Raw genomic sequence first — 26,950 nt, 5'->3', positions numbered from 1 at the left:
AGCCGCGACAGCGTCAGCAGGGCTCTTGACTCCAGGATACAACTGGCGTCCCACTCCAGGGCTGGCCCAGATATAGGACTGGGGTCCTTTGATGTCCAGACCCTCGCGCCTGGGGGCCAGAGGGGCCGGGATGGTGGTGTCCAGACACCCAGCCGTTTGGGTGGAGCCAGCGCCCAGGGAGGCCGGAGGGCGATTGATACCAGGCGTCCGGGGACGGCTGGAGGGCCATCGAAACTCCCCTCCTCTTAGATCCGTCGAGGGGCCACTCTACCACCCAGGGGGATCTTGGTGCCTCGATGTTGGGGCTTCGCTGGGGCCTTGGCCGGTGCCGAGGCCACGTGCTCGGGACGTGATGGGCCCAAGATGGAGTCGGGCGAGGCTGCGTGCTTGGGACGCGCTGGGCCCAAGCTGGAGTCGGGCCAGTAGGGGTGTTCCGGAGTGGTGGCCGGACCGGCAGTGGTGGGGCATGCAGGGTATGCCATGTTCCGGGGGGGAGAGCTGTGGTTTGCCAGGGTGGTTGCTCTCGTCGGTAGTTCGTGTAGGTTCATGCCCGGGGGGTGACCGTGGCTCGATGGAGGGCCGATGTCGTCCTGGGCCCGCCATGCGGGAGGGGTAGGACCACGCCATGAGGCCGGGTCCAACAATGGTCCTTGGCTGGTGGTGTGCATGGATGGTGCTTGGCTGGTTGTGTGCATGGATGGTGCTTGGCAGGTGGTGTGCATGGATGGCGCTTGGCTGGTGGTGTGCATGAATGGTGCTTGGCTGGTGGTGTGCATAGATCATGCTTGGCTGGTGGTGTGCATGGATGGTGCATGTCTGGTGGTGTGTATGGATGGTCCTTGGCTGGTGGTGTGCATGGATGGCGCTTGGTTGGTGGTGTGCATGGATGGTCCTTGGCTGGTGGTGTGCATGGATGGTGCTTGGCCTGTTGTGTGCATGGATTGTGCTTGGCTGGTGGTGTGCATGGATGGCGCTTGGCTGGTGGTGTGCATGAATGGTGCTTGGCTGGTGGTGTGCATGGATGGTGCTTGGCTGGTGGTGTGCATGGATGGTGCTTGGCTGGTGGTGTGCACGGATAGTGCTTGGCTGGTGGTGTGCACAGATGGTGCTTGGCTGGTGGTGTGCATGGATGGCGCTTGGCTGGTGGCGTGCATAGATGGCGCTTGGCTGGTGGTGTGCATGGATGGTGCTTGGCTGGTGGTGTTCATGGATGGCGCTTGGCTGGTGGTGTGCATGGATGGTGCTTGGCTGGTGGTGTGCATGGATGGTGCTTGGCTGGTGGTGTGCATGGATGGTGCTTGGCTGGTGGTGTGCATGGATGGCGCTTGGCTGGTGGCGTGCATAGATGGCGCTGGGCTGGTGGTGTACATGGATGGTGCTTGGCTGGTGGTGTGCATGGATGGCGCTTGGCTGGTGGTGTGCATGGATGGTGCTTGGCTGGTGGTGTGCATGGATGGTGCTTGGCTGGTGGTGTGCATGGATGGTGCTTGGCTGGTGGTGTGCATGGATGGCGCTTGGCTGGTGGTGTGCACGGATGGTGCTTGGCTGGTGGTGTGCATGGATGGTGCTTGGCTGGTGGTGTGCATGGATGGTGCTTGGCTGGTGGTGTGCATGGATGGCGCTTGGCTGGTGGTGTGCATGGATGGTGCTTGGCTGGTGGTGTGCATGGATGGTGCTAGGCTGGTGGTGTGCATGGATGGTGCTTGGCTGGTGGTGTGCATGGATGGTTCTTGGCTGGTGGTGTGCACGGATAATGCTTGGCTGGTTGTGTGCATGGATGGTGCTTGGCTGGTTGTGTGCATGGATGGTGCTTGGCTGGTGGTGTGCATGGATGGCGCTTGGCTGGTGGTGTGCATGAATGGTGCTTGGCTGGTGGTGTGCATGGATGGTGCTTGGCTGGTGGTGTGCATGGATGGCGCTTGGCTGGTGGTGTGCACGGATAGTGCTTGGCTGGTGGTGTGCACAGATGGTGCTTCGCTGGTGGTGTGCACGGATGGTGCTTGGCTGGTGGTGTGCATGGATGGCGCTTGGCTGGTGGTGTGCATGGATGGTGCTTGGCTTGTGGTGTGCATGGATGGTGCTTGGCTGGTGGTGTGCATGGATGGTGCTTGGCTGGTGGTGTGCAAAGATGGTGCTTGGCTGGTGGTGTGCATGGATGGTTCTTGGCTGGTGATGTGCATGGATGGTTCGTGGCTGGTGGTGTGCATGGATGGTGCTTGGCTTGTGGTGTGCATGGATTGCGCTTGGCTGGTGGTGTGCATGGATGGCGCTTGGCTGGTGGTGTGCATGGATGGTTCTTGGCTGGTGGTGTGCATGGATGGCTCTTGGCTGGTGGTGTGCATGGATGGCGCTTGGCTGGTGGTGTGCACGGATAGTGCTTGGCTGGTGGTGTGCACAGATGGTGCTTGGCTGGTGGTGTGCACGGATGGTGCTTGGCTAGTGGTGTGCATGGATGGTGCTTGGCTGGTGGTGTGCATGGATGGTTCTTGGCTGGTGGTGTGCATGGATGGTTTGTGGCTGGTGGTGTGCATGGATTGTGCTTGGCTTGTGGTGTGCATGGATGGCGCTTGGCTGGTGGTGTGCATGGATGGCGCTTGGCTGGTGGTGTGCATGGATGGTTCTTGGCTGGTGGTGTGCATGGATGGCGCTTGGCTGGTGGCGTGCATAGATGGCGCTTGGCTGGTGGTGTACATGGATGGTGCTTGGCTGGTGGTGTGCATGGATGGCGCTTGGCTGGTGGTGTGCATGGATGGTGCTTGGCTGGTGGTGTGCATGGATGGCGCTTGGCTGGTGGTGTGCATGGATGGTGCTTGGCTGGTGGTGTGCATGGATGGTGCTTGGCTGGTGGTGTGCATGGATGGTGCTTGGCTGGTGGTGTGCATGGATGGCGCTTGGCTGGTGGTGTGCACGGATGGTGCTTGGCTGGTGGTGTGCATGGATGGTGCTTGGCTGGTGGTGTGCATGGATGGTGCTTGGCTGGTGGTGTGCATGGATGGCGCTTAGCTGGTGGTGTGCATGGATGGTGCTTGGCTGGTGGTGTGCATGGATGGTGCTAGGCTGGTGGTGTGCATGGATGGTGCTTGGCTGGTGGTGTGCATGGATGGTTCTTGGCTGGTGGTGTGCACGGATAATGCTTGGCTGGTTGTGTGCATGGATGGTGCTTGGCTGGTTGTGTGCATGGATGGTGCTTGGCTGGTGGTGTGCATGGATGGCGCTTGGCTGGTGGTGTGCATGAATGGTGCTTGGCTGGTGGTGTGCATGGATGGTGCTTGGCTGGTGGTGTGCATGGATGGCGCTTGGCTGGTGGTGTGCACGGATAGTGCTTGGCTGGTGGTGTGCACAGATGGTGCTTCGCTGGTGGTGTGCACGGATGGTGCTTGGCTGGTGGTGTGCATGGATGGCGCTTGGCTGGTGGTGTGCATGGATGGTGCTTGGCTTGTGGTGTGCATGGATGGTGCTTGGCTGGTGGTGTGCATGGATGGTGCTTGGCTGGTGGTGTGCATGGATGGTGCTTGGCTGGTGGTGTGCATGGATGGTTCTTGGCTGGTGGTGTGCATGGATGGTTCGTGGCTGGTGGTGTGCATGGATGGTGCTTGGCTTGTGGTGTGCATGGATTGCGCTTGGCTGGTGGTGTGCATGGATGGCGCTTGGCTGGTGGTGTGCATGGATGGTTCTTGGCTGGTGGTGTGCATGGATGGCTCTTGGCTGGTGGTGTGCATGGATGGCGCTTGGCTGGTGGTGTGCACGGATAGTGCTTGGCTGGTGGTGTGCACGGATGGTGCTTGGCTGGTGGTGTGCACGGATGGTGCTTGGCTTGTGGTGTGCATGGATGGTGCTTGGCTGGTGGTGTGCATGGATGGTTCTTGGCTGGTGGTGTGCATGGATGGTTCGTGGCTGGTGGTGTGCATGGATTGTGCTTGGCTTGTGGTGTGCATAGATGGCGCTTGGCTGGTGGTGTGCATGGATGGCGCTTGGCTGGTGGTGTGCATGGATGGTTCTTGGCTGGTGGTGTGCATGGATGGCGCTTGGCTGGTGGTGTGCATGGATGGCGCTTGGCTGGTGGTGTGCATGGATGGCGCTTGGCTGGTGGTGTGCATGGATGGCGCTTGGCTGGTGGTGTGCATGAATGGTGCTTGGCTGGTGGTGTGCATGGATGGTGCTTGGCTGGTGGTGTTAATGGATAGTGCTTGGCTGGTGGTGTGCATGGATGGTGCTTGACTGGTGGTGTGCGTGGATGGTTCTTGGTTGGTGGTGTGCATGGATGGTGCTTGGCTGGTGGTGTGCATGGATGGTGCTTGGCTGGTGGTGTGAATGGATGGCGCTTGGCTGTTGGGGTGCATGGAAGGTGCTTGGCTTGTGGTATGCATGGATGGTGCTTGGTTGGTGGTGTGCATGGATGGTCCTTGGCTGGTGGTCTGCATGGATGGTACTTGGCTGGTGGTATGCATGGATGGCGCTTGGTTGGTGGTGTGCATGGATGGTCCTTGGCTGATGGTCTGCATGGATGGTGCTTGGCTGGTTGTGTGCATGGATGGTGCTTGGCTGGTGGTGTGCATGGATGGAGTTTGGGTGGTGGTGTGCATGGATGGTGCTTGGCTGGTGGTGTGCATGGATGGCGCTTGGCTGGTGGTGTGCATGGATGGCGCTTGGCTGGTGGTGTGCACGGATAGTGCTTGGCTGGTGGTGTGCACAGATGGTGCTTGGCTGGTGGTGTGCACGGATGGTGCTTGGCTGGTGGTGTGCATGGATGGCGCTTGGCTGGTGGTGTGCATGGATGGCGCTTGGCTGGTGGTGTGCACGGATGGTGCTTGGCTGGTGGTGTGCATGGATGGTGCTTGGTTGGTGGAGTGCATGGATGGTCCTTGGCTGGTGGTGTGCATGGATGGTGCTTGGCTGGTGGTGTGCATGGATGGTGCTTGGTTGGTGGTGTGCATGGATGGTTCTTGGCTGGTGGTGTGCATGGATGGTGCTTGGCTGGGGTGTGCATGGATGACGCTTGGCTGGTGGTGTGCATGGATGGTCCTTCGCTGGTGGTGTGCATGGATGGTGCTTGGCTGGTGGTGTGCATGGATGACGCTTGGCTGGTGGTGTGCATAGATGGCGCTTGGCTGGTGGTGTGCATAGATGGTGCTTGGTTGGTAGTGTGCATGGATGGTCCTTGGTTGGTGGTGTGCATGGATGGTCCTTCGCTGGTGGTGTGCATGGATGGTGCTTGGCTGGTGGTGTGCATGGATGACGCTTGGCTGGTGGTGTGCATAGATGGCGCTTGGCTGGTGGTGTGAATAGATGGCGCTTGGGTGGTGGTGTGGTTTGTGTGAAACCTCCAGCGTTTTACTACCCAGAAGCTCCTGCAAACTTTCAATTTAGCTAAAAAGTCACAGTTTCCTCACATTTCTGAGTGGAAAAGTTGTGGCCTCATCGTGCCGGCACAAATTTCCCACCAACGAGCGTACTCCTCGGTTTCCTGATAAAAAAAAATATACCTCAATTGTGTTGGTGCCCAAAACAGAGAACCTAAAAACGTATCTAAGGATCAACTGAGGGGGACCAAAGAGGGTCCAAAAGGGCAGTTATTTTAATATAAGTTATTAGGCTGACTCTGCTTTGGGCACCCACACAAGTGAGGTATCATTTTTATCAGGAGACTGAGGGGAACGCTGGATGGGGGGAAAGGTGTGCCGGCGCAGTGATCTTACAAACTTGGCTCACAGAAATGTGAGGAAAATGTGACCTTTTAGCTAAATTTGAGCTTTGCGGCGGATTCTGGATAAGAAAACTTTGGGAGATCCATGCAAGCCACACATCCCTGGACTCCACTAGGTGTCTAGTTTTCAGAAATATCTATTTTTAGTCGGTTTCCATTGATGGCATGCGAGCCAGGACCAAAAACGCAGGTGCTCCCGATCTATCACAAAACAACCTATTTTTGCAAAGGAGTTTTTGGTCCCGGGCTCAGCAGCCATCTATGGAAACACCGGGTGGAGACCAGGGAGGTGTGGTTTGCATGGGTCCCCCAATGTTATCTTACCCAGAATCCCCTGCAAATCTCAAATTTAGCTAAAAAATTTAATTTTTCTCACAATTCTGTGTCGTATGTCTCTGAATTGAGTGGTAAAATAAAATCTGGATCTCCAGCTGACCCCATGAGGCCACTTCACTTTGTTGAATCTCTGACGCTGTTTCAGCAGCCAATTTGCCAAATACTGAACCTATCCTTCACAAGGGCTATGGTCCCAGTAGCATGGAAAGAGGCTTGGGTGTCTCCTAATATTAAGAAGGCCACGCTAGACCCTTTAAAACCTGAGAATTTTAGACCCATCCCCCTTATCCCTTGGGTAGCTAAGATCGCCGAAGCCCATGTTAATCACACTCTATCTCAATTCTTGAGCTCCCATAACATCTTGGACCCATCCCAGAACGGTTTTCGGCCTGGCCACCGCACAGAAACCGCCCTGCTTGCCACCACAGAACATCTGCGGACGGTTTTGGATGCTGGTCAAAGTGCAGCGCTGATCCTGTTGGATCTCAGCGCTGCCTTTGATACGGTATCTCATTCCATCCTTCTTTACCGTCTGGAGGCAGCAGGGGTGACCGGGACGGCGCTGAGGTGGTTCAGGTCCTTTCTAACTGATAGATCCTTTCGGGTGTCGGCTCCTCCGTTTTTGTCAAAATCCCATTCCATCGGACAGGGGGTACCCCAGGGCTCAGCTTCAGCCCCTCTCTGTTTAATCTGTATATACAGCCTTTGGCTGCGGTTGCTAAAAGATGGGATCTCACGATGGTGTCCTATGCAGATGATACCCAGCTGGTTATCACCTTAGCGGAGGGACCATCGGTAGCAGCCACCAGATTCAGAGAGGGGCTGAGAGCAGTGGCGCAGTGGATGACAGATAACTGTCTTCAGCTCAACGCAGGCAAGACCGAGGTTTTGTTGGTGGGTAAGAAGGCTACCCTTTGGAATGAACACTGGTGGCCAGCATCCCTTGGTCCTAGGCCACCTCCTAAAACAGTGGTAAAAAATCTTGGGGTCTGGATGGACTCCACTCTTAGCTTCCAGACCCACACCAAGAGAGTAGCGGCTACAAGCGTGGGGCTCATAAGAGGTTTAAAACCTCTCCTGAAATATTTCGACCCGGCAGTGCGTCAGCTAATCATGCAGTCCACAATATTATCCCGCTTGGATTATGCCAGTTCATTGCTTCTTGGAGCCAACAAAGCGGAGATACGGCGTCTTCAGCGAGTCCAGAACTCTGCTGCGAGAGCGCTGGTGGGCCTCCCTCGCCACTGTTCTGTGGGGGTCACCATTCAAGAATTACACTGGCTTCGGATCGACAAGCGGATCCAGTTTAAAGCGCTATGCTTGGCGTTCAAAATCCTAAAGGTAAATAGTCCATCACTCCTTGGTGGTCTTCTGAATCCCTACGTGCCTCATCGACAGCTGCGCTCTTATGGACAGCATCTGGCGTTTGTGCCACGTTTTAATCACTCTAGGGCCGGAGGATCCTCATTCCGGTTCCAAGCTGCTAGGCTGTGGAACTCTCTACCATTATGTATTCGTGCCTTGGATGATTTGCTTGCTTTCCGGAAAGCTATCAAAACCTTTTTGTTTTTATCTGTATAGAAACTGACCTAGACTCTCGCTCAGTTTTCTCTGGAAACTTTTGTCTCAGTTCTGTCAGCACCGGGACGCCCCGTTGCTGGGGCAGCTGTGCGCTCTAGAATTCTTACAACATAACATAACTGAACCATTTGGAGTCTGTAGGAGCGTAGGATCAGCGATGAGGTCAGCTGTCTCGTATGTCACTGAACATGTTGGAGTCTGTAGGAGCCCAGGATCAGTGATGAGTTCAGCTGTGGTTCAGAGCGGTAGCCAACAGCTCCCTGAGCTGGTTTGAAGTGGAGTATGCAAGGAGGGCACCAAATCTGCCCTCCCAGCAGACCATGTGGCGCTGGCAAGCGCCTCCACCCCTGCATAATACACTAAATCTTGTCTGGGAGATGGTCACACCTCCCTATGACAGGAAGCCTATTGTCCTACCTTCCCCTTCTCGGGCTTGGCCCAGCAGCAGGAGGGCAAAATAGTGTCTGTTGTAGGCAGCAGGCCTAAGTTGCTTTCAAGGTCTGTAGGATCGGTCCCAGGAGCCTGGTATGCTTCCCCGAGGAGCCCTACCGTGGATGGAATCATACCTCCAACACCAGATACAGTGTTGGGGTATGATTCCAACATGTCTGATACCAAATATGCCCAGGTTCGTTCCAGCCAGTTTAGAGATAGTCTTGCTGTCTCATAATGGCTGATTTACGTACAATGCCTGGAGAATGGACTTCGGGGTTTGTAGGGGTAGGCTGCTCATGCAGGGCCACCCTCACATTCGGAACCAATCACCCAGCCTTTGGGACTGAAAGGCCTGCTAAAGGGGTGACTTATAGGTTTCAAGTGCAGGGATGCTAGATATAAGGAAACAAATCTTTCGTGAGAGATGCATGCACCAACTCACACAGGCTACAATGGCAGGCCTGTGGTCAGAATTTGGAGGGTCCCTCATAGTCATAGTCATACATTCTTATATAGCGCACAGTTCACCGTAAGGTCTCAAGGCGCTAGCAGCTAAAGAATGGAGGACAGGGACGGTGCATTGCGGCTAGTTGGTGGGAGGGGGGAAAAGCCAGGTTTTAAGATTTTTACGGAAACATTTATGATCGGTTATGGAAGAGATACGGACCGGTAGTTTGTTCCACAACATTGGGGCCAGATAGGAAAAGGAACGGCCCCCGTTGTGCAGAGTCCGAAAACGGGGCTAAGCAAGGAGGAATTTGGAGTTGGACCTTAGAGATCTACCAGGGATGTACCTAAGGAGCTTGTTTTTTAGGTAGTTAGGGCCGGCGTCATGCATTGTCTTATGGACCAGGCTTAGGATTTTAAAGTGACATCTCTGGCAGATTGGGAGACAAGGAAGAGTCGGTAGGTTCGAGATGGATGAGGATCTACTGGATCTACTGGGGCGATTGAGGACAAGCCTAGCTGCCGGGTTCTGAAGAATCTGAAGCTTGGAAAGCAGATTGGCATTTAGGGCAGTGAACAGGGCGTTTCCGTAGTCCAAAAGGCTAACGATAAGGCCCTGCACCAGTGGTTTCCTAGCCTCAATAGGGAGCCACTTAAAAATCTTACGGAGAATGCACATGATGCCGTAGCAGACCCCAAGAACCTGATCTATGTGGGGCTTCATGGGCAAGGGGGCGTCTATGGTAATGCTGAGGTTTCTGACAGATGGTTTGGGAGGGGGGCCCAATCCTAATTCCGCAGGCCACCAGTCAGATGACCAGACCACCTCAGCTCTTCCAAACAAGATGATCTCGGACTTGTTGCTGTTCAGTTGTAACTTGCTGGCGCTCATCCATTCATTTATTCGGGTCATACAACTCCTAAAGCGAAGCCGGGTGCTGACGAGATCGGAGTCACAGGTGACAAGTAACTGAGTGTCGTTGGTGTAGGACACGGTTTCAAAACCATATGATCTAATGATGGCAGCTAATGGAGTGGCAGCTCATGGGTGGCATAACACATGCTGCAGCCCATGGAGGGTCCCCTGGAGTACCTAGGCCCTAGGTACCTTGTACCATATACTAGGGACTTACTAGAGTACATCAGCAGCCAATAAGGAATGTACCAAGGCACTCACCATAGCCAATTTAGGAAGGAAGCCCAGTGAGTGGGGTCCTGATTAGCAGGATCTGACGCTGACTAGTCAGAATACAGTATGACACTAGTAAAGAGTGGGGGAAACCATGAAAGCAGATCCTACCTTCCCACCGCCCCACCCATTCTCCCCACTCCTCTAGAGAGTAGCATGTGTAGTGTGTTGGTCTCTGCTCGTGCACAGTGCAGGGGAGTATGCAGCCACCTCTTAGTGTCCGGCACAGAGGCCACTTTCCAAAACATTGCTTTTGTCACTTGTAAAGTACGTATCCAAGGTCTATGAAAGCAGTGTAAATGTTTGCCCCCCTTTGCTTTAGGGCAAAGGCATAGCAGGCATGCTATCTCAAGCTCTAAAGTTAGAGGTGGGACAACTAAACAACAGACCAGCCAAGCTCAATCTCCTTGTCCAGCTGGGAAACTCCCACCCCAGTGGATAATACCGACAAACTTAAAAATATATGTGAGAGAAGTAAAACCACAAAGTAAATACAATCATTAAACTGCTGCTCTACTGCATATTGTGGGTGTAGTGGATGAAGCCAGGCACCTCTGCGAGCAGCAATATTTGATTTATGGCGCAACATCCTGATGTCCACCCTTCTGTCTCGAGTCTTCCTGATCCATCTCGCATCTCTTACTCAATGAGCTGTTCTTGTTTTACTAAACCATGACCATTTGCCACTACCTAAAGCTGTAACTAGTGTATGAGTGCTATGCGAGGGCCCTTTTTTTTTTACCAACTTACTCATGAATAATTACGATGTGACATATTCAAAGCAACTTTTATGTAAATTTCTGTGTATGGTTAAATATGCCTTCATAAGTTTCAAAAATGGTAATCAAGAGATATTTATACAATCAATAAAAAATTGTGTGTGCACATTCCGTTATGTTTCCCTTTAAGTAATTTGAAATCTTTTTACATCTGACAGAAAAAAATCTTTGATTGTACGAAATGTTTCAAAATAAGGAAGATAACACTGTAAATCTGCAAAGACGAAGCCCGAAATATTGAGTTCCAGTATTCAGGAAAATATAAGTGCGGTCAGAGCCAGCCAAACCCGAACATAAACTGAGACATCCTGAAAGAAGGGAGAAGGGACACGAGAAATTCAGTGATTCCACGAGTCTCAGCTGTGCACCTCCATGCCTCAAAACTAAGAAATAACCTCTAGAAAATTAAGACAACACTGATAAACATCCTCTTGTGTAAACATGTCCAATAACAGCTTTGATCATTAGGTCGGTATGAGGTGGTTACAGCAGTGCTCTGCTTTCTTAAATAATACCAGGCCACCTTTCAGTGCTAGAGGTGTATTGCAAACTGTTTCAGACCAATTCACAGCAACCATTGAAAAGCGCAACGGAGTGGAATCAGACAACTGAAGGTTAAAAGAAATAGGGGTTCTGCTGTCTAAAATACAGAGCACTGTCCCAGTGTGCACCGACCAGAAGGACAAGGAATCTTTACCCGCAAGCTTGCAGAACCATTATCCAGTCTAAAGACACAATCGCCCACGAAGAAGCCTTACACACGTTATGAGATTGGGAAGTAGTTGGTGACCATTGCACTGTAATCTTTAATCGGAAAACAAACGTGCAAAATACGACTCATACAGGGAATGCAAGAATAACACAAGTGCTTTATCAGTCATGTTGGCCCTTCAGGAAGTACAGTCAATGGATGTAAACAAGTATATACCAGAGCCAGAGACGCTAACCAAGAGAGAAGTCTCAGACACATGCAGTGAGAGCTTTAGTTTGTCATCAATATTAAAACCCCATCAGCAAACACACACAGGGAAAAAACTATTCAAATGCACTGGATGTGTAAAGAGCTTTATTCAGTTATCAGGCCTAAAACGACATCAACGAACACACACAGGGGAAAACCCATATCAGTGCACTGAATGTATGAAGAGCTTTAGCCAGCTATCAGGTCTCCAGAAGCATCAGCAAACACACACAGGGGAAAACCCATACCATTGCAGTGAATGTGGAAGTTGTTTTAATTACTCTTCAACATTAAGGAATCATCAGCGAACACACACAGGGGAAAAACCATTCAAGTGCAATGAATGTGGGAAGAGCTTTAGTCAACCAGAAAACTTAAAACGGCATCAGGGAACACACACTGGCGAAAAACCATATCATTGTAGTGAATGTGGAAGTAGTTTTAGTGATTCGTCAACATTACGGAATCATCAGAGAACACACACAGGAGAAAAACCATTCAAGTTCAGTGAATGTTTGAAGAGCTTTAGTCGATTATCAGACCTAAAATACCATCTGAGAACACACACAGGAGAAAAACCATATAATTGCACTGAATGTGTGAAGAGGTTTAATCGATTATCACACCTAAAACAGCATCAGCGAACACACACTGGGGAAAAACCATTCCAGTGCAGTGAATGTGAAAGAAGTTTCAGTGATTCATCAACATTAAGGAAACATCTGCGAACACACACAGGGGAAAAACCATTCAATTGCAATGAATGTGGGAGGAGCTTTATATATTTATCAGGACTAAAACTGCATCAGAGAACACACACAGGGGGGAAACCATTCCAGTGCAGTGAATGTGAAAGTAGTTTTAGTCAATCTTCAACATTAAGGAATCATCAGCGAACACACACAGGGGAAAAGCCATTCCAGTGCAGTGAATGTGGAAGTAGTTTTAGTCAATCTTCAACTTTAAGGATTCATCAGCGAACACACACAGGGGAAAAGCCATTCCAGTGCAGTGAATGTGGAAGTAGTTTTAGTGATTTGTCAACATTAAGAAATCATCAGCGAACACACACAGGGGAAACACCATTCAAGTGCAGTGAATGTGTGAAGAGCTTTTGTCAATCATCACACCTAAAACAGCATCAGAAAACACACACCGGGGAAAAACCATACCAGTGCAGTGAATGTGAGAAGAGGTTTATTCGATTATCAGACCTAAAAAGGCATCAGAGAACACACACTGGGGAAAAACCATTCAAGTGCAATGGATGTGGGAAGAGCTTTATATATTTATCAAGCCTAAAATGTCACCAGAGAACTCACACTGGGGAAAAACCATTCCAGTGCGGTGAATGTGGAAGAAGGTTTAGTGATTCATCAACAGTAAGGAAACATCTGCGAACACATACAGGGGAAAAACCATTCAATTGCAATGAATGTGGGAAGAGATTTATATATTTATCAAGCCTAAAACAGCATCAGAGAACACACACAGGGGGAAAACCATTCCAGTGCAGTGAATGTGAAAGTAGTTTTAGTGCATCTTCAACATTAAGGATTCATCAGCGAACACACACAGGGGAAAAACCATTTAAGTGCAGTGAATATGAAAGTAGCTTTAGTCGATCTTCAACATTAAGGATTCATCAGCGAACACACACAGGGGAAAAACTATTCCAGTGCAGTGAATGTGGAAGTAGTTTTAGGAATTCGGCAACATTAAGGAATCATCAGCGAACACACACAGGGGAAAAACCATTTAAGTGCTGTGAATGTGGGAAGAGTTTTTGTCGATCATCACACCTACAACAGCATCAGAAAACACACACCGGGGAAAAACCATACCAGTGCAGTGAATGTGAGAAGAGGTTTATTCGATTATCAAACCTAAAAGAGCATCAGAGATCACACACTGGGGAAAACCCATTCAAGTGCAATGGATGTGGGAAGAGCTTTATATATTTATCAAACCTAAAACGTCATCAGAGAACACACACTGGAGAAAAACCATTCCAGTGCAGTGAATGTGGAAAAAGTTTAGTGATTCATCAACATTAAGGCAACATCTGCGAACACACACAGGGGAAAACCCATTCAATTGCAATGAATGTGGGAAGAGCTTTATATATTTATCAAGCCTAAAACGGCATCAGCGAACACACACAGGGGGAAAACCATTCCAGTGCAGTTAATGTGAAAGTAGTTTTAGTGAATCATCAACATTAAGGATTCATCAACGAACACACACAGGGGAAAAACCATTCAAATGCAGTGAATGTGAAAGTAGTTTTAGTCAGTCTTCAACATTAAGGATTGTGTGTTCCCCAGCGAACACACACAGGGGAAAAGTCATTTAAGTGCAGTAAATGTGTGAAGAGCTTTTGTCAATCATCATACCTAAAACAGCATCAGAAAACACACACCGGGGAAAAACCCTACCAGTGCGGTGAATGTATGAAGAGGTTTGTTCGATTATCAGACATAAAACAGCATCAGAGAACGCATACAGGGGAAAATCATTCAAGTTCAGTGAATCTGGAAGTAGTTTTAGTGAATCTTCAACATTAAGGATTCATCAGTAAACGCACACCGGGGAAAAAACATTCAAGTGCAATGAATGTCTGAAGAGCTTTAGTCGATTATCAGACCGAAAGTACCATCAGAGAACACACACAGTGGAAAAACCATACCATTGCAGAGAATGTAGAAGTAGTTTTAGTGAATCATCAATATTAAGAAAATATCAGCGAATACACACTGGAAAACCTTTCAAGTGCAAGGAATGTGACAATGGATATATATACATATATATATACATATATATATATATATCTGGTCTAAAACGGCATCAGAAAACATGCACAGGAATCATTCAAGTGCAGTGAATGTTGAAGTAGGTTTTATGAATATTCAATATTAAGTACTGATCAGCGAACACACACGGGAAAAGCCATGTCATTGCAGTAAATGTGTGAAGATCTTTTGTCAACTTTCAGAGCTTCAAAGACGTCAGCCTCTCTTCAGAAGAGTGCAGGATCAATAATGAAGGTCACAGAGCTACAACTGTGTGACTGCCATGCCAAGCACACTTCAGAAGAGTGCAGGATCAGTAACGAAGGTCACAGAGCTGCAGCTGTGTGACAGCCAGGCCGAGCACACTTCCGAAGAGTGCAGGATCAACACTGAAGGTCACAGAGCCGCAGCTGTGTCATAGTCAGGCCGAGCACACTCCAGAAGAGTGCAGGATCAACACTGAAGGTCGCAGAGCTGCAGCTGTGTGATAACCAGGCCGAGTACTTCACTTCAGAAGAGTGCAGGATCAATAATGAAGGTCGCAGAGCTGCATCTGTAAGATAGCCAGGGTGAGCACAAGGCTTCACTTCAGAAGAGTGCAGGATCTATAATGAAGGTCTCAGAGCTGCAGCTGTGAGATAGCCAGGCTGAGCACACAGTGTCTGTTCACCAGATACGGATTATCAATGAAAGTCTCCAACCTGCATGCTGTGTGATGGACAGGGTAAGCACGCGGCTTCTCTTCAGGACAGTGAGGAATCATTTATAAAAGTCACTGAGCCAAATGTTGTGTGATAGTTAAGCAAAATCACCATTTTACATTCTTGGACGATGATTTTTTGATGGCTAATAGAGCCGAATATTGACATGATGGTTCCACAAAAGAAATGAAAAAAAAGATTGATTGCACAAAAATAATATAAAGGTAGAACCAATCACGATGCTATAAAATGTACACAATAATGACTAAGCTTTACATATTAAAAAGAAAGGCATGTTTTTAAGATATGTACTAGAATAAAAAAATGATTTGGATTTTGGTATTTTACTGCTGATTTTAAAGAAATGATATTGCGCCCCTAAACTCAAGATAATTTGTGCTGTCAGCAGGGAGTCTAGCAGAGGTGGCATTAGAAGGGGGTCCGGTCTCGACAGTGTGACTGCCCTCAGCAGGGAGTCTGGCACAGGTGGCATTAGAGGGGGTTCCTGTCTTGACAGTGTGACTGCTCTCAGAATGTATGATGGGCTGACCTGAGATGGCAGAACATAAAGTGTGGCTTGTGTCTGCTCTCTTGCAGCACGGCTCTGAGCAGGGACACTTCCACAGAAGAAAAGTTTGAGTGTGTGGTTAAGGAAGTTAATTTGCCCTAGCACAGAACTTTTCCTGTGTTTCTTGAGGTATGTTACGCTGCTAATGCTGGTCAACACACGAGGAGTGGCAGGTGCAGCTAAAACTACATTTAGGTAAAGTTTTGTCAGCAGGCTCATTTGTTTTTTAAAAGTGTTGACGTTTGTCCATTAGCTTTTGGATGGGATTCGCCTTTGCAAGGTCATCTCTGTCCTTCCCCTATCGCCCTGATTAAGGATTCTGAAAAGAAGAGCAATCCAAGTTGAGAATGCAGTCCGAGAAGAGATGTAAGCCATATTAGTGCAAATGATCCTGCTGAAAACTGCAAATGTGGAGATGATCAGTAGAGGGTTATTATCATGAACAAAATGTCACCTTTCAAACCACATATTAAATCAAAACCTAAATAAAAAGTATGACTGGGTGGGGGAAAAATAGAAAATCAAAAAGCATTTTATCTTGCTTTTTAAACTACTGGGAAGTGGCTCAATGTCATGTAAAATCATCAATCTGTCTTGGCTTTTGAAACATTATGGATTCAAATTCCCTCACACGCAAAGTGAGGTTGGCTAAAACAACAGGAAGGACTGAAGATGTCACATATGAAATGGAGTCACTCATTTTACAAAGCAGTCCAGTCAATTTCTAAAACTGTTTCATATGCAAAATCAAAAGTAAACTCTGTTGACCTATTGTGTCAAAGTTCATTCTTTGGCATCAGGCATTGATTATTGGCAATCCCACTCATGTTGGTGTTTGTGGAACGAAAATATATATTTCAGCCTTCACCAATAGTGCAATTAGCTTCCCCACCACAAAGAATAGATAGAAGTCAGGAGGCAAGAGCATCAGGGGCTGTGGTGTGGGCAAAAGGTACTGTCATGTGCATGGACGATGAAAAACCAGGTAGCAACAGGGCGAGCTTTCTCCCTCTCAGAACAAATACAAGATGGGAATGACAGGACAGGAAGGGGGTAGAGAAAAGGAAAGGAGAACAGACAACGTGGGAGGAAAGTGACACAAGCTGAATGGAGAATACAGGTGGGGTGAGACGATGCAAAAAGAGGGATGAAGAGCTAGAGGTGCAGGACAGAAGGTAGAAGAATGTGAGTTGCAAGAGGGTGGGTGAAGAACTGAGTTGCATGAGGGTAGGTGAAGAAATTAGTAGAGCCGAGCAGAGCTAAGGGAAGAACGCTTGTCAGCTTTATCGAGGCGACAGGGGGCCTGGACCAATCACAATCTGGGTTCAGGCCCAACCACAGCACTGAATCAGCCCTTCTTTCTGTGACGGATCAGATCAAAATGTCACAGGATAGAGGTGGCTCCATGATTCTAGTGCTGTTGGACCTGTCTGCAGCCTTTGATACCGTGTCTCATAACATCCTTCTCAGCCGTTTGCAGGGAGTAGGAATTGGAGGCCTAGCATTGTCATGGTTGGAGAGTTTCCTTTCCGGGAGATCACAATCTATCAGCTTGGGCCCCTTTCGTTCCATCTCCAGGGGGCTCACGAAGGGGGTGCCACAGGGCTCATGCCTTAGCCCTACATTGTTTAATGTATATGTGGCCCCCCTTGCTGAGATTGTGCGGAAGTATGGGTTCACACCGATTTCCTACGCTGATGACACCCAGCTCCTCTACCCTTTCAGCTCCCTTGACTCTAAAGTCAAGGAGAACTTTGCTGAGGGTATGAGGGCGGTGTCACGTTGGATGGCGATGAACTGCCTCCAATGTAATGTAACAAAAACGGAGGTCATGCTCTTTGGCAAAGCAAGTATCCTTTGGACCCCTGCCTGGTGGCCAATAGATCTCGGCCCAGCACCTACATCTAAACATCATGTAAAGAATCTTGGGGTGAAGTTGGACCAAAAGCTGACCCTGAAGGAACACACCAATTACATCGCAGGAATGTGCTTCCACACTATTGGCCTACTTAGACGTGTCTTTCCATATCTCCCTGCCACCTACAGAAAGACACTTGTGCAGGCATTAGTGACCAGTCGTCTGGACTACTGCAACGGCCTGCTGACATTAGCAAATACTGATGCGGTAGGTCGCTTGCAGGTGGTCCAGAACACGGCAGCAAGACTGGTCATGGGTGCACCAGCTAGGACTCCTTCTAAACCGTTGCTGAAGGAATTGCATTGGCTCCCTATACGGCAGCGCATCAACTTTAAGATCTGCTGCACGGTTCATAAATGCATTTATGGAGCAAGTCCTAAATACTTGTCTCAATCCCTGGAGCTATATCAGCCCAGTAGGTCTCTTCGTTCAAGCAACCAAGCCCTTCTAAAACCCCCGGCCACAAAGAAATCCAGACAAGGAGACCGGGCCTTCTCCTCAGTTGGACCTGCCTTGTGGAACAAACTTCCCCCCGATGTCAGAACAACTATCAATTATCTATCCTTCAGGAAAACATTAAAAACCCTCCTTTATCAAGAAGCATTTCTGTCCACTTAATCTCTCTAAGATGTACTGCCTGATAATCCTATAGCTGGCACAGCGCGGAGATACCCTTACGGGATTGATTCCAGCGCTATAGAAGAAATTAAAATAAATAAATTTATCAAATATTTTGCCTCAAATTAGCCCTCAGCTCTAATAAAGCCACAGTTAGCGAAAAATTGCGATCTACAAATGTGGGGCACTTTTTTGGTGTCCCCGGGCCTACTTCTGGTCTCAGTTTATCCCTGGTTCCTTGCTACGTAACACTTTAAACATACACAGATGCCTTCAGTGAATTCATGTGATATTGAACACCCCTTCAGCGAGTATTTGTCAAAAAGCAACTGATCATCCACCAGGAAACAAGGAAGATAATTACTGCCTGGGTTAAACGCAACAACCTGAAAGCTAGTGCTTAATTTGTAAAAGAAAGTATGCCGGTGCCCGAAGCTCAGCGGCCGGTTTAATAAAACGGGGACGTGCCGAGTGCCAGGCTGGTAGCCTTAAATACCCTACCAGACACCCTCACCCCCTCCCTCCCCCTTGGCCCTTTCTCTAACTCTAGATGGTTCCTGCTTTCTCCCTAAGTTATGGTTCTTTCGTCTTTCTGATCTGTGTGTTTTCCTCTATTCAGCTCAGTAAAAATCAGATGGATCATAAATAGGTACAGGTGGCCCCCACCGGAAATCACCGGCTCAAATTAAGCCCTGCAAAAGCTTGTTTCATGTACTCTTATGCTAACATGACCTCCTTGGCCTTGCAACTTTCCTTCTCTGACCTTGCTAAATCAAAAATATGTAAGAAAGCGAATAGTACCCTCCGTGTCAAGCAACAAATGTGTGAACAATTTACTGCAACTTGGGAAGTAAACAAAAGAAGCATGTAATCAAACCCAGTGAAATAAAATTAAATAGTTCACATTCTACAAATTGTTAGTAAAACGATTTACAATAAAGCACAAATACATTATTTTACATTCTCCCAGTGTCCCATTAGCTACAGGGAAGGATTTACTCAGTCTGGGGCCTCTTAGTTTGATCTAGATTCCAGGGCGTAAAACTTTTTTTCTAAATGTTAGAATGTCACAAGCCTGTTCTCTGATTGTCACGAGCTTCTACCCTTGGCTTACCACTGTTAACACAGATCTTTTCCCAGAACTGTGTATCCACACAGCCATTGCAGTTCTCAGTGGATCGATGTAGAAGAAAAGCGGACAAACGGATGAGAATTCTTCCTGCAAAATCGGATTGATTAAATTCCCTGAGCTGTAGAAAAATATCCCATGTCAGTGTTTACCTTTAAAGTGTACGAGTGCATGACTGAAGGAAAAGTTTGCGAGCCTGTTTGTGGGAGCAGCACGAACGTTCGCAAAATGTACCAAAGTGTTCCAGACTCGTGCACAGCATCGAGGACGCTTGGATGAGACCCCTAAAACTGTCCAAAAACCCTCCAGCAAACTTGACAAGTGCGCCACGGCTAATTAAATCCAGATGGCCCTGCACACCTCTGCTGGCTCCCGAGAGCAAATCGCTCTGGGAGTAAACCTTTTAAAAGAAGCTGGGACTTCCACACACCTTTGGCCAATTGTGTGCTAAAGCCAGAAGCAATGGCCAATGGCATGTGAGCCCCACATGCATGAGCTTTTAGGAAAGCTGTGCTGATAGCAAGAGGTTGTTTTCCTAGTGCTGCGCATGCGCTGCACTAGGCTCGACATAAAAAGGAGTGATTACCCTCATTGCTAAAAAAGGCCAAAATCACAACTGTATCGAGTTCCTATCGAGTAGACTTTTAATCACACACCTCCAGAGAGGTGATGACCCCATCCATGTAGTCAACATATATGGCCCTAACACCGACTTACCGGAGTTCTGGGAGAAGGTCTCCAGTAATCTTGAGAGCCTTCCGCAGGATGACCTCATCATAGTGAGAGGGGTCTTTAATTTGCCGCTAGACCCACACATAGACCGCAAATCTAAATGCAAATACCGGCCCTCCCGCTCACATGAAATCCTCAAAAAAATATGCTCTAAATATAGCCTAAGGGATTTGTGGCGTCTCCAACACCCTGAGGCAAGAGACTATACATTTTACTCGGCCCCTCATAACCCCTACTCTAGGATTGACTACATCCTACTCTCAAGTGCTTTCACACACCTCATAGACGAAACAGATATAGCCCCCAAACTAGTCTCCGATCACTCTTGCATTAGTGCCAAACTCGCAGGTACACACTCTATTCTTCCCCCAAAGAGATGGCGATTCAACAATGACATCCTCTCTGACCCAGCAAACAAAACAAAGATCGGATCCGCAATTAAAGAATACATTGAACTAAATGACCGTCCTGAAACGAGCTCATCTACTTTATGGGACGCTCTCAAAGCAACTATTAAAGGTATCATTATCAGTATTAAGATGCAAATTAATAAAAAACTAAATCAAGAACTGGAGTCGCTAGAGAAAGAAATAAAATCACTTGAGGTAAAACACTCTGCGAATATAGATAATAAAGACATCCTTGACCTTTTGATCAAGAAGAAATATGAATACAACAAGATAATGAGTAAAGGCGCGGGTGTGTGGATTAATACATTTAAAGCACTAAAATGATGTGAGGGAAATAAGGCAGGCAAATTGTTAGCTTCGTATCTCAAGCACAAACAGAAACAATTCACCATCCCATTGATTAGAGATTCCAAGAACATTGTCCAAACTAAACATAACGAGATACTAAAGGCATTCCAAAACGTCTATGAGGAACTTTACAAAAATAAACAAACAATAGATCTAGAGAGCTGCACAAAATATCTAGAGACATTGAGCCTACCAAAATTAACTGAAACTGAGAGCTCAGCGCTAGGGAACCCCATTTCTGAAAAGGAACTCTATATCCATTAAATCCCTCAAAAGCAATAACCTCCCAGGCCCAGACGGCTTCACGGCCTCCTTTTACAAAGAATTTGATATGTCACTAAAACCCACCTTACTAAAACTGTTCAACTCTATTGCTAAGGACGGCTGTGTAACCAAATCAATGGGTGAAGCCAACATCATCGTTATTCCCAAAGATGGTAAGGACTCCCTTTTAACCAAAAATGACAGGCCAATCTCGCTTATCAATCTTGATTGCAAGCTCTATGCAAAAATCCTAGCCAATAGCCTAAAGGCGATTCTGCCAAAGCTGATTAGTAATTTGCAGGTGGTGTTTCTCAAGCATCGCTTGTCTAATGATAATACGAGTTTACTGTGCCACATCCTGGAAGAAGCTAAGATAACGCCCATCCCTTCCATCGCCGTTACCTTAGATGCAGAAAAAGCGTTCGATAGAGTATCATGGTCTTTTTTAAAACAATGCATGTCATCTTTTAATCTAGGTGAGGCATTTATCAATATGGTCCTGGCCCTGTACTCTTGCCCTACTGCCCGAATAGCTATTATTGGCACCCTGTCAGAACCCTTCCGCTTAGAACATGGAACCAGACAGGGTTGTCCCCTCTCTCCTGCATTATTTATTTTGGCCTTGGAACCACTGATCATGGATATCAAACGTAATAGCAATATAAAGGGTGTGTCATTCGGAGATTCCATAGTGAAGCTGGTCGCTTATGTTGATTATATCCTAGTGGTTACAGAGAAGCTGAGTGATTCCATCAAAGCACCTATGTCCACCATTGAAAGATACTCTAGTCACTCTGGATTCAAATTAAACCGCGACAAGTCCGAAGTCAAACCTCTGAACATCCTTGGTACCCGAGATATGTTAGGGGACTCTGGGCTTGCTTGGCAACCTGGTTACATAAAATATCTGAGGATTGAATTTGGCAGTCCGATCCTCGAGACACTCCATCGCAACGAGGCTAACACCCTAGAGAAAATTAAATGTCTCCTTGATGCATGGTCCCCAAGATTCATAACATGGTGGGATAAGATTGAGACCATCAACATGATGATCTCGCCCCTAGTTACTATATAATCACCATGCTCCCCCTCCATTTAACTGAGGACTTCCACCATAAATTAGATGCCCTGCTCTCCAAATTCCTGTGGAAAGGGAAGAAAGCGAGAATTAGCATGAAGAAACTTAGATTAGATAATTCACTGGGTGGGATCAATCTTGCAGATTTCAAACTCTCCAGACGGCTTTTTTAGCAAAACAAGGCTCCTATTGGCTCGTTAAATCAGAGGACTACACCCCAGTTTGGCTGGACATTGAGAAATCAGTCCTCATGAATCTCTCCCCTGCGTCCCTGCTGACCACGAATCTCAAGGCGGTTACATGCTCAAAGTCCTTGTTTAAGAACACAAAATTGGCCCTACTGAAGATCGATACATTTCTGGACAACAGTATTAAGAGCTCCTAACTTGAATCACTTTGGAACGATCATAAAATACTCTATACAATGACTCCTGGGTTAACAAGGGCATCTTTTTTCCACCCCAACTCTTCAACGGCGCTTACCCCCTCTCGTTTAAAGAAATACGAGCTACTTATAACCCAGAATCAATTGAGTTGTATAACTTCCTAAAAATAAAATCAGCATTAAATAAAGCATTAAGTTACCTCTCCTCTCTCCTTCGCTCCCACATTATCTCTCAAAGTTAAATAGGCTAGGTCATCAGGTCTCCTGGCTCTATAAGCTAATACGCCCTCAACAATTTTCCCTTAATAAGAAGATGGTAACCTTTTGGGGATCGCAGTCCTCCTCCCTGATAGCTAGATTGGTCCAAAACTTGGGCCTCTATCCTGAGAAATAAAATTAGCCCGGTACTCTCCCAGACAAAGTTTTGGCTCTTGCACAAGGCCTACTGGACAGGAGCCCGACTCCACTCACCAAAATGAGGGAGGACCCCATCTGCTGGAATTGCAAGGAGAAAGTTGGTGACCTTGATCATCTCATACTCCAGTGCGTTTGTGTGACACCATTCTGGGATAAGATCTTCGACTTCATATCTAACCTTTTCTCTTACTCCCCTAGTAGAGATATCTTGTCGCTAGTTTTTGGTTTCCTTAGAGCAGAAGCACTGACTGAAAAGTGAGGAAAATTGAATTTTGCCTTGTCATATGTGCCTACGTGTTCCCCATCCTATGTTGTATGTGCATGATCGATATGCATATATCCCCCTATGATCGATTAAAGACGCAATTATAGTTGTGCCCAACTCTAGTATTCCAGTTTCCAGTTCTCGTGAAAGCAACGAGTATTAGGCCTATGTTGCCACGTTTTACAGTGTGCACGTTATATTCCCCGCATTATCCCCGTTTCTAGGCCTCGAAAGGGCCTCAACACCAGATTCAAGCTCCAGTCTCCTGAACCCACTCCGAGGAGCGATGCAGCCCCCACCTGCATCCCTGACCCTTCACTTACTTCCTGCCGCGCAGCGCGGTGCCCGGCCTGGCTCTGCCTGCCTGTCTGCCAAGAATATGTTATGCCTCTAGTTATCAGTTCAGCTCTTCGTCTTCACATTCCTAAGCTAGCGAACCACATAAACAGCTTCAGCTATAGTCTAGTCTTTCTGTCTCCATGCAAGAGAATTACTGTATTAATATTCATGGAAGATTCATAGTACACGCAATACATGTAGAATATATGCATGCACCAGCCTTAGTGTCAAGTAGCCTTTGCCCTGATAACTTTTAGATTCTATCAACATGTACTCCAAACACCAGATACCAGATATGCTATAGGTACATGTCGTCCTGACACCGCAGACTTTAGTCTCCTCTTCTAGTGCAGAAGTCATAGCCCCCAGTTCTCCCCGGTAACACGTCATTGTCCGTTTGCGCGCACCACTAGGTTAAAGGTTCCAGCTGCTCAGGTAGCCCCCTCCATGTATCCACCCATTTATGACACTTCTGTGACGTTCTCATCACATGTCTACGTGCACGCCCTGTGCACGCCTTCCTTTTTACGCCCATTTATTCTTATCTTATGCTTGTCACTTGTTACGCCTACTGTATGTAATATAATTGTGATGTTTTACTATATATACCTTGTACTGTTAATGAGACGTTGCAGCTGCCTTCTATGCCATTCTATTTCAGGCTGTCCCGATCCTGTCCCTTCCCTTGTGCCTGATTAAAGCTTGTTAGACTCAGATTCCCCGGATCCTGCCTCTTATTTATTGAGCTATCTGTTATTATTAATGTATTCAAAAACAGTACCGGTAATTAATTATTTATTTACCACAAAAGGACAGGACACTCCTAGTCTTACTTCTAACTGCGGCAATTAAGATTATCCTCAACAATTGGAAAGACACACGAAAAGCCTCCTTTAATTGCTGGTTAAACTGGGTCATCAATCTTAGAGGCGCCGACAATATATCCCTCCAGAACTCGCCATGGAAATCTTCTACCAGACACATGTGGGACACTCTCGACTCATATCTTAGCTCACACAAACCGCCCTGATTCACCTCAATCACACTAGGCCGGCTCCCCTCAAAGATCTGACTATCGCACCAAGACCTACTAGCGGCACCGGCTATCTTAACCCCCCGCTCTCTGTGATACGCCTCTCCAACCGGGTATCTGTTCACACCTCCTGACGCTACTGTCACGTCGTTCACCTTAAGGCACTCTCCCCTGACACTACATATGCCTCGAAATTGTGTTAAGTATGTATTAGTACTGTTTGTATCTATGATTTTCTACTGTACCATTCTGCACATTGATGTTAACTACGATACCTTCGCACTTGTTACTTTCTTATATGACTAGTTGATGTTTGTCCTTCTGTATATATCCTTGTATGTCTTTATATGATTTACCGTATGTAATTTTGTCTGGAAACAACCAATAAAAACTTGTTTGAAATCAATAAACCACTAGGACAGTGGCTGATGTCAAACTCTTGAAGGGGGAAGAGTTGCGTTCCCTAAACCGCTGGAGTTTGAGCTGACCCTAGGAAACCACCCAAACTTCACGCAACTTGGCCTTCACTGGTTCTTTTGGTCAGGCACTGCCAGAACCTCCTTTAGGCTTACTTCAGGAAGTAGTGGGTTTGAAACTCTGTGACTTGGATTACAGTCCGTCTTTGTGTAAGTAGTCCTAAAGTTGTAGGGTGCTTCATAGGGTTAGCATTAGAGTTGGAATAAGAATGTCCCCTGCATTTTTTTCAGAGTTTTATTAAGCTCGCACTCGACCCGAAGGTATCGGGGATCATAGTGCTTTATATGAGCCCCAGTTGCATTACAGATGAACACATTCATTTTTGTTAAGCACTGGGATATTGAATGATTTGCCCAGAATCACAGGATGTCTCACGTGACGGATTAGAGTGCCATGCCCGAACGTAGCTAAACCAGAACCCCTAAATGTGCGCTGCCAGCTTTGCTCATTTTGACTTCTAATTATTATAGCAGCGCTCCAGCAGTTGACAGCTCAGGAAGCCATAAAAATGTGTGTCTTTGCATTTCAGTACGGTGATGCGGACCACCACATTGAAATGTGTTAGTCAACCCCCTGATGCGTGGTACTTGTCAGGCCTGTTCCCCTCAACGCAGGCACCCTTGCACTATGGTGCAAGGCTGCCTGCATTGGCGCTAGGCAGCTAAATTTAGCACCAGCACAGGGTGAAATGCAAAGCTGCACCGTATTCTTGTAAATACGGTGTAGCCCTGCATTTCAGGAGTGGAGAGCGTGGCGTTAAGCCAAGGAGGCCAACAGCGTGCTCCACCAATTCCTTGTAAATATGCCCCTTAATGTCAACAGCCTGACCTATTTTATCAAGAGGCAGAAAATTCTCTCATTTCAGAAGATGCACGGCCTTGATGTAGCATTGCTCCAGGACACACACCTGTCACCTATTGAACATGATGAACTCAGAAGGGATTGGATGAGTACGGTACTACATGCCAGCAGGATCCAGACTACCCTTACACACCCATCTACTCCTTTGGAACAGGGGGAGAGTGGGTTGGACATCTGTTCTCACAAATTCCTGGAGGTTTGCACACTGTGGACGTGGCAGGACCCCCCCGGGCAGATATATTTTTGCCAAGGTTTAGATACTCAATGAGTCTTTGTGTGTGGGCTTTATCTATGCCTCGGCGGCTGACCAAACTCCTGCTCTCCTTTGGACAGCCAGGGTATTCATGAGGGAGGTGCTGGAATATGGCACCTTGACGAGTCCAGAAACCATACGACCAGGCAGCTCCGCGACCGGTTCATCCTCCTTGTCATTATTGACGATCATGCCTTGATGGATCCATGGTGATTGACACACCTGAGGGACGCGGACTATACTTTCACCTCCTGCGTCCATTGTAAACGTTTACGCCTTGATCCTCCCAAACTGTACCTCTGATCATGATCTTCTAGAGCTCGACCATAAACTTCGCCGGTTGCAAACCCCTCAGGCCCGTTGGCTTATGTATACAGCACGGTATAAAGCCCCTGAAAACAAACACAGACGGTTCCAATATCTGAGCCAGTACTTGGAGGACAACGCTGGGTCCATCTCCTCTGCACAGGTGCTGGGAGCGGGCAGGAATGCCGATGAACGATTTGGCTGCCTATAAGTGCCACTGTGAGGCACAACAGCATTGGTTGACTGACCTCATGCATCACCTGGCTCAGACGTATAACGCATTGCTGATCCCTGCTCTTCTCAAGGAGCTGCTTGGGGCCAAGTATGATCTGAACTCCCAGTACACAGTGGAGGGCCAGAGGGATACGCTCTGTGGACGATATAGTAGGGGACGTTGGGTTGACCCCCTTTGCTACACTCATGCGTGATTATGGGCTGCCACAGTCGCATCACTGACGGTACCGACAGCTCATGCAGAGCCTGCCACACATGCTGGGTGCTCCCCTTTATGATCTAGAGACTGACCCAATGTTGCGTTATATCCTGATGTGGAAAGGATTCAAGGACACTATGGTGGGATTGTATGTTACAGCTGCGGACAGCCTTTTTTTAAACACCACTGCC

General features: G+C 47.8%; 1 protein-coding gene across 1 annotated transcript; it reads left to right on the top strand.

Moving 5' to 3' along the window:
- The first annotated feature begins 11,096 nt into the window (after positions 1 to 11,096).
- On the top strand, positions 11,097 to 15,253 carry LOC144807159 (uncharacterized). Its single transcript, XM_078673070.1, is given in 2 exon segments — positions 11,097 to 13,463; positions 13,466 to 15,253. Coding segments are annotated over 2 exon segments (2,271 nt in total). The 5' UTR covers positions 11,097 to 11,350; the 3' UTR covers positions 13,624 to 15,253.
- The last annotated feature ends 11,697 nt before the right edge of the window (positions 15,254 to 26,950 follow it).

Source organism: Lissotriton helveticus, chromosome 1_2 (genome assembly GCF_964261635.1).
Source record: "Lissotriton helveticus chromosome 1_2, aLisHel1.1, whole genome shotgun sequence".
Classification (NCBI taxonomy): domain Eukaryota; kingdom Metazoa; phylum Chordata; class Amphibia; order Caudata; family Salamandridae; genus Lissotriton; species Lissotriton helveticus.
Note: the sequence above shows the minus strand (reverse complement) of the source record. Positions and strands in the feature narration are given on the sequence as shown.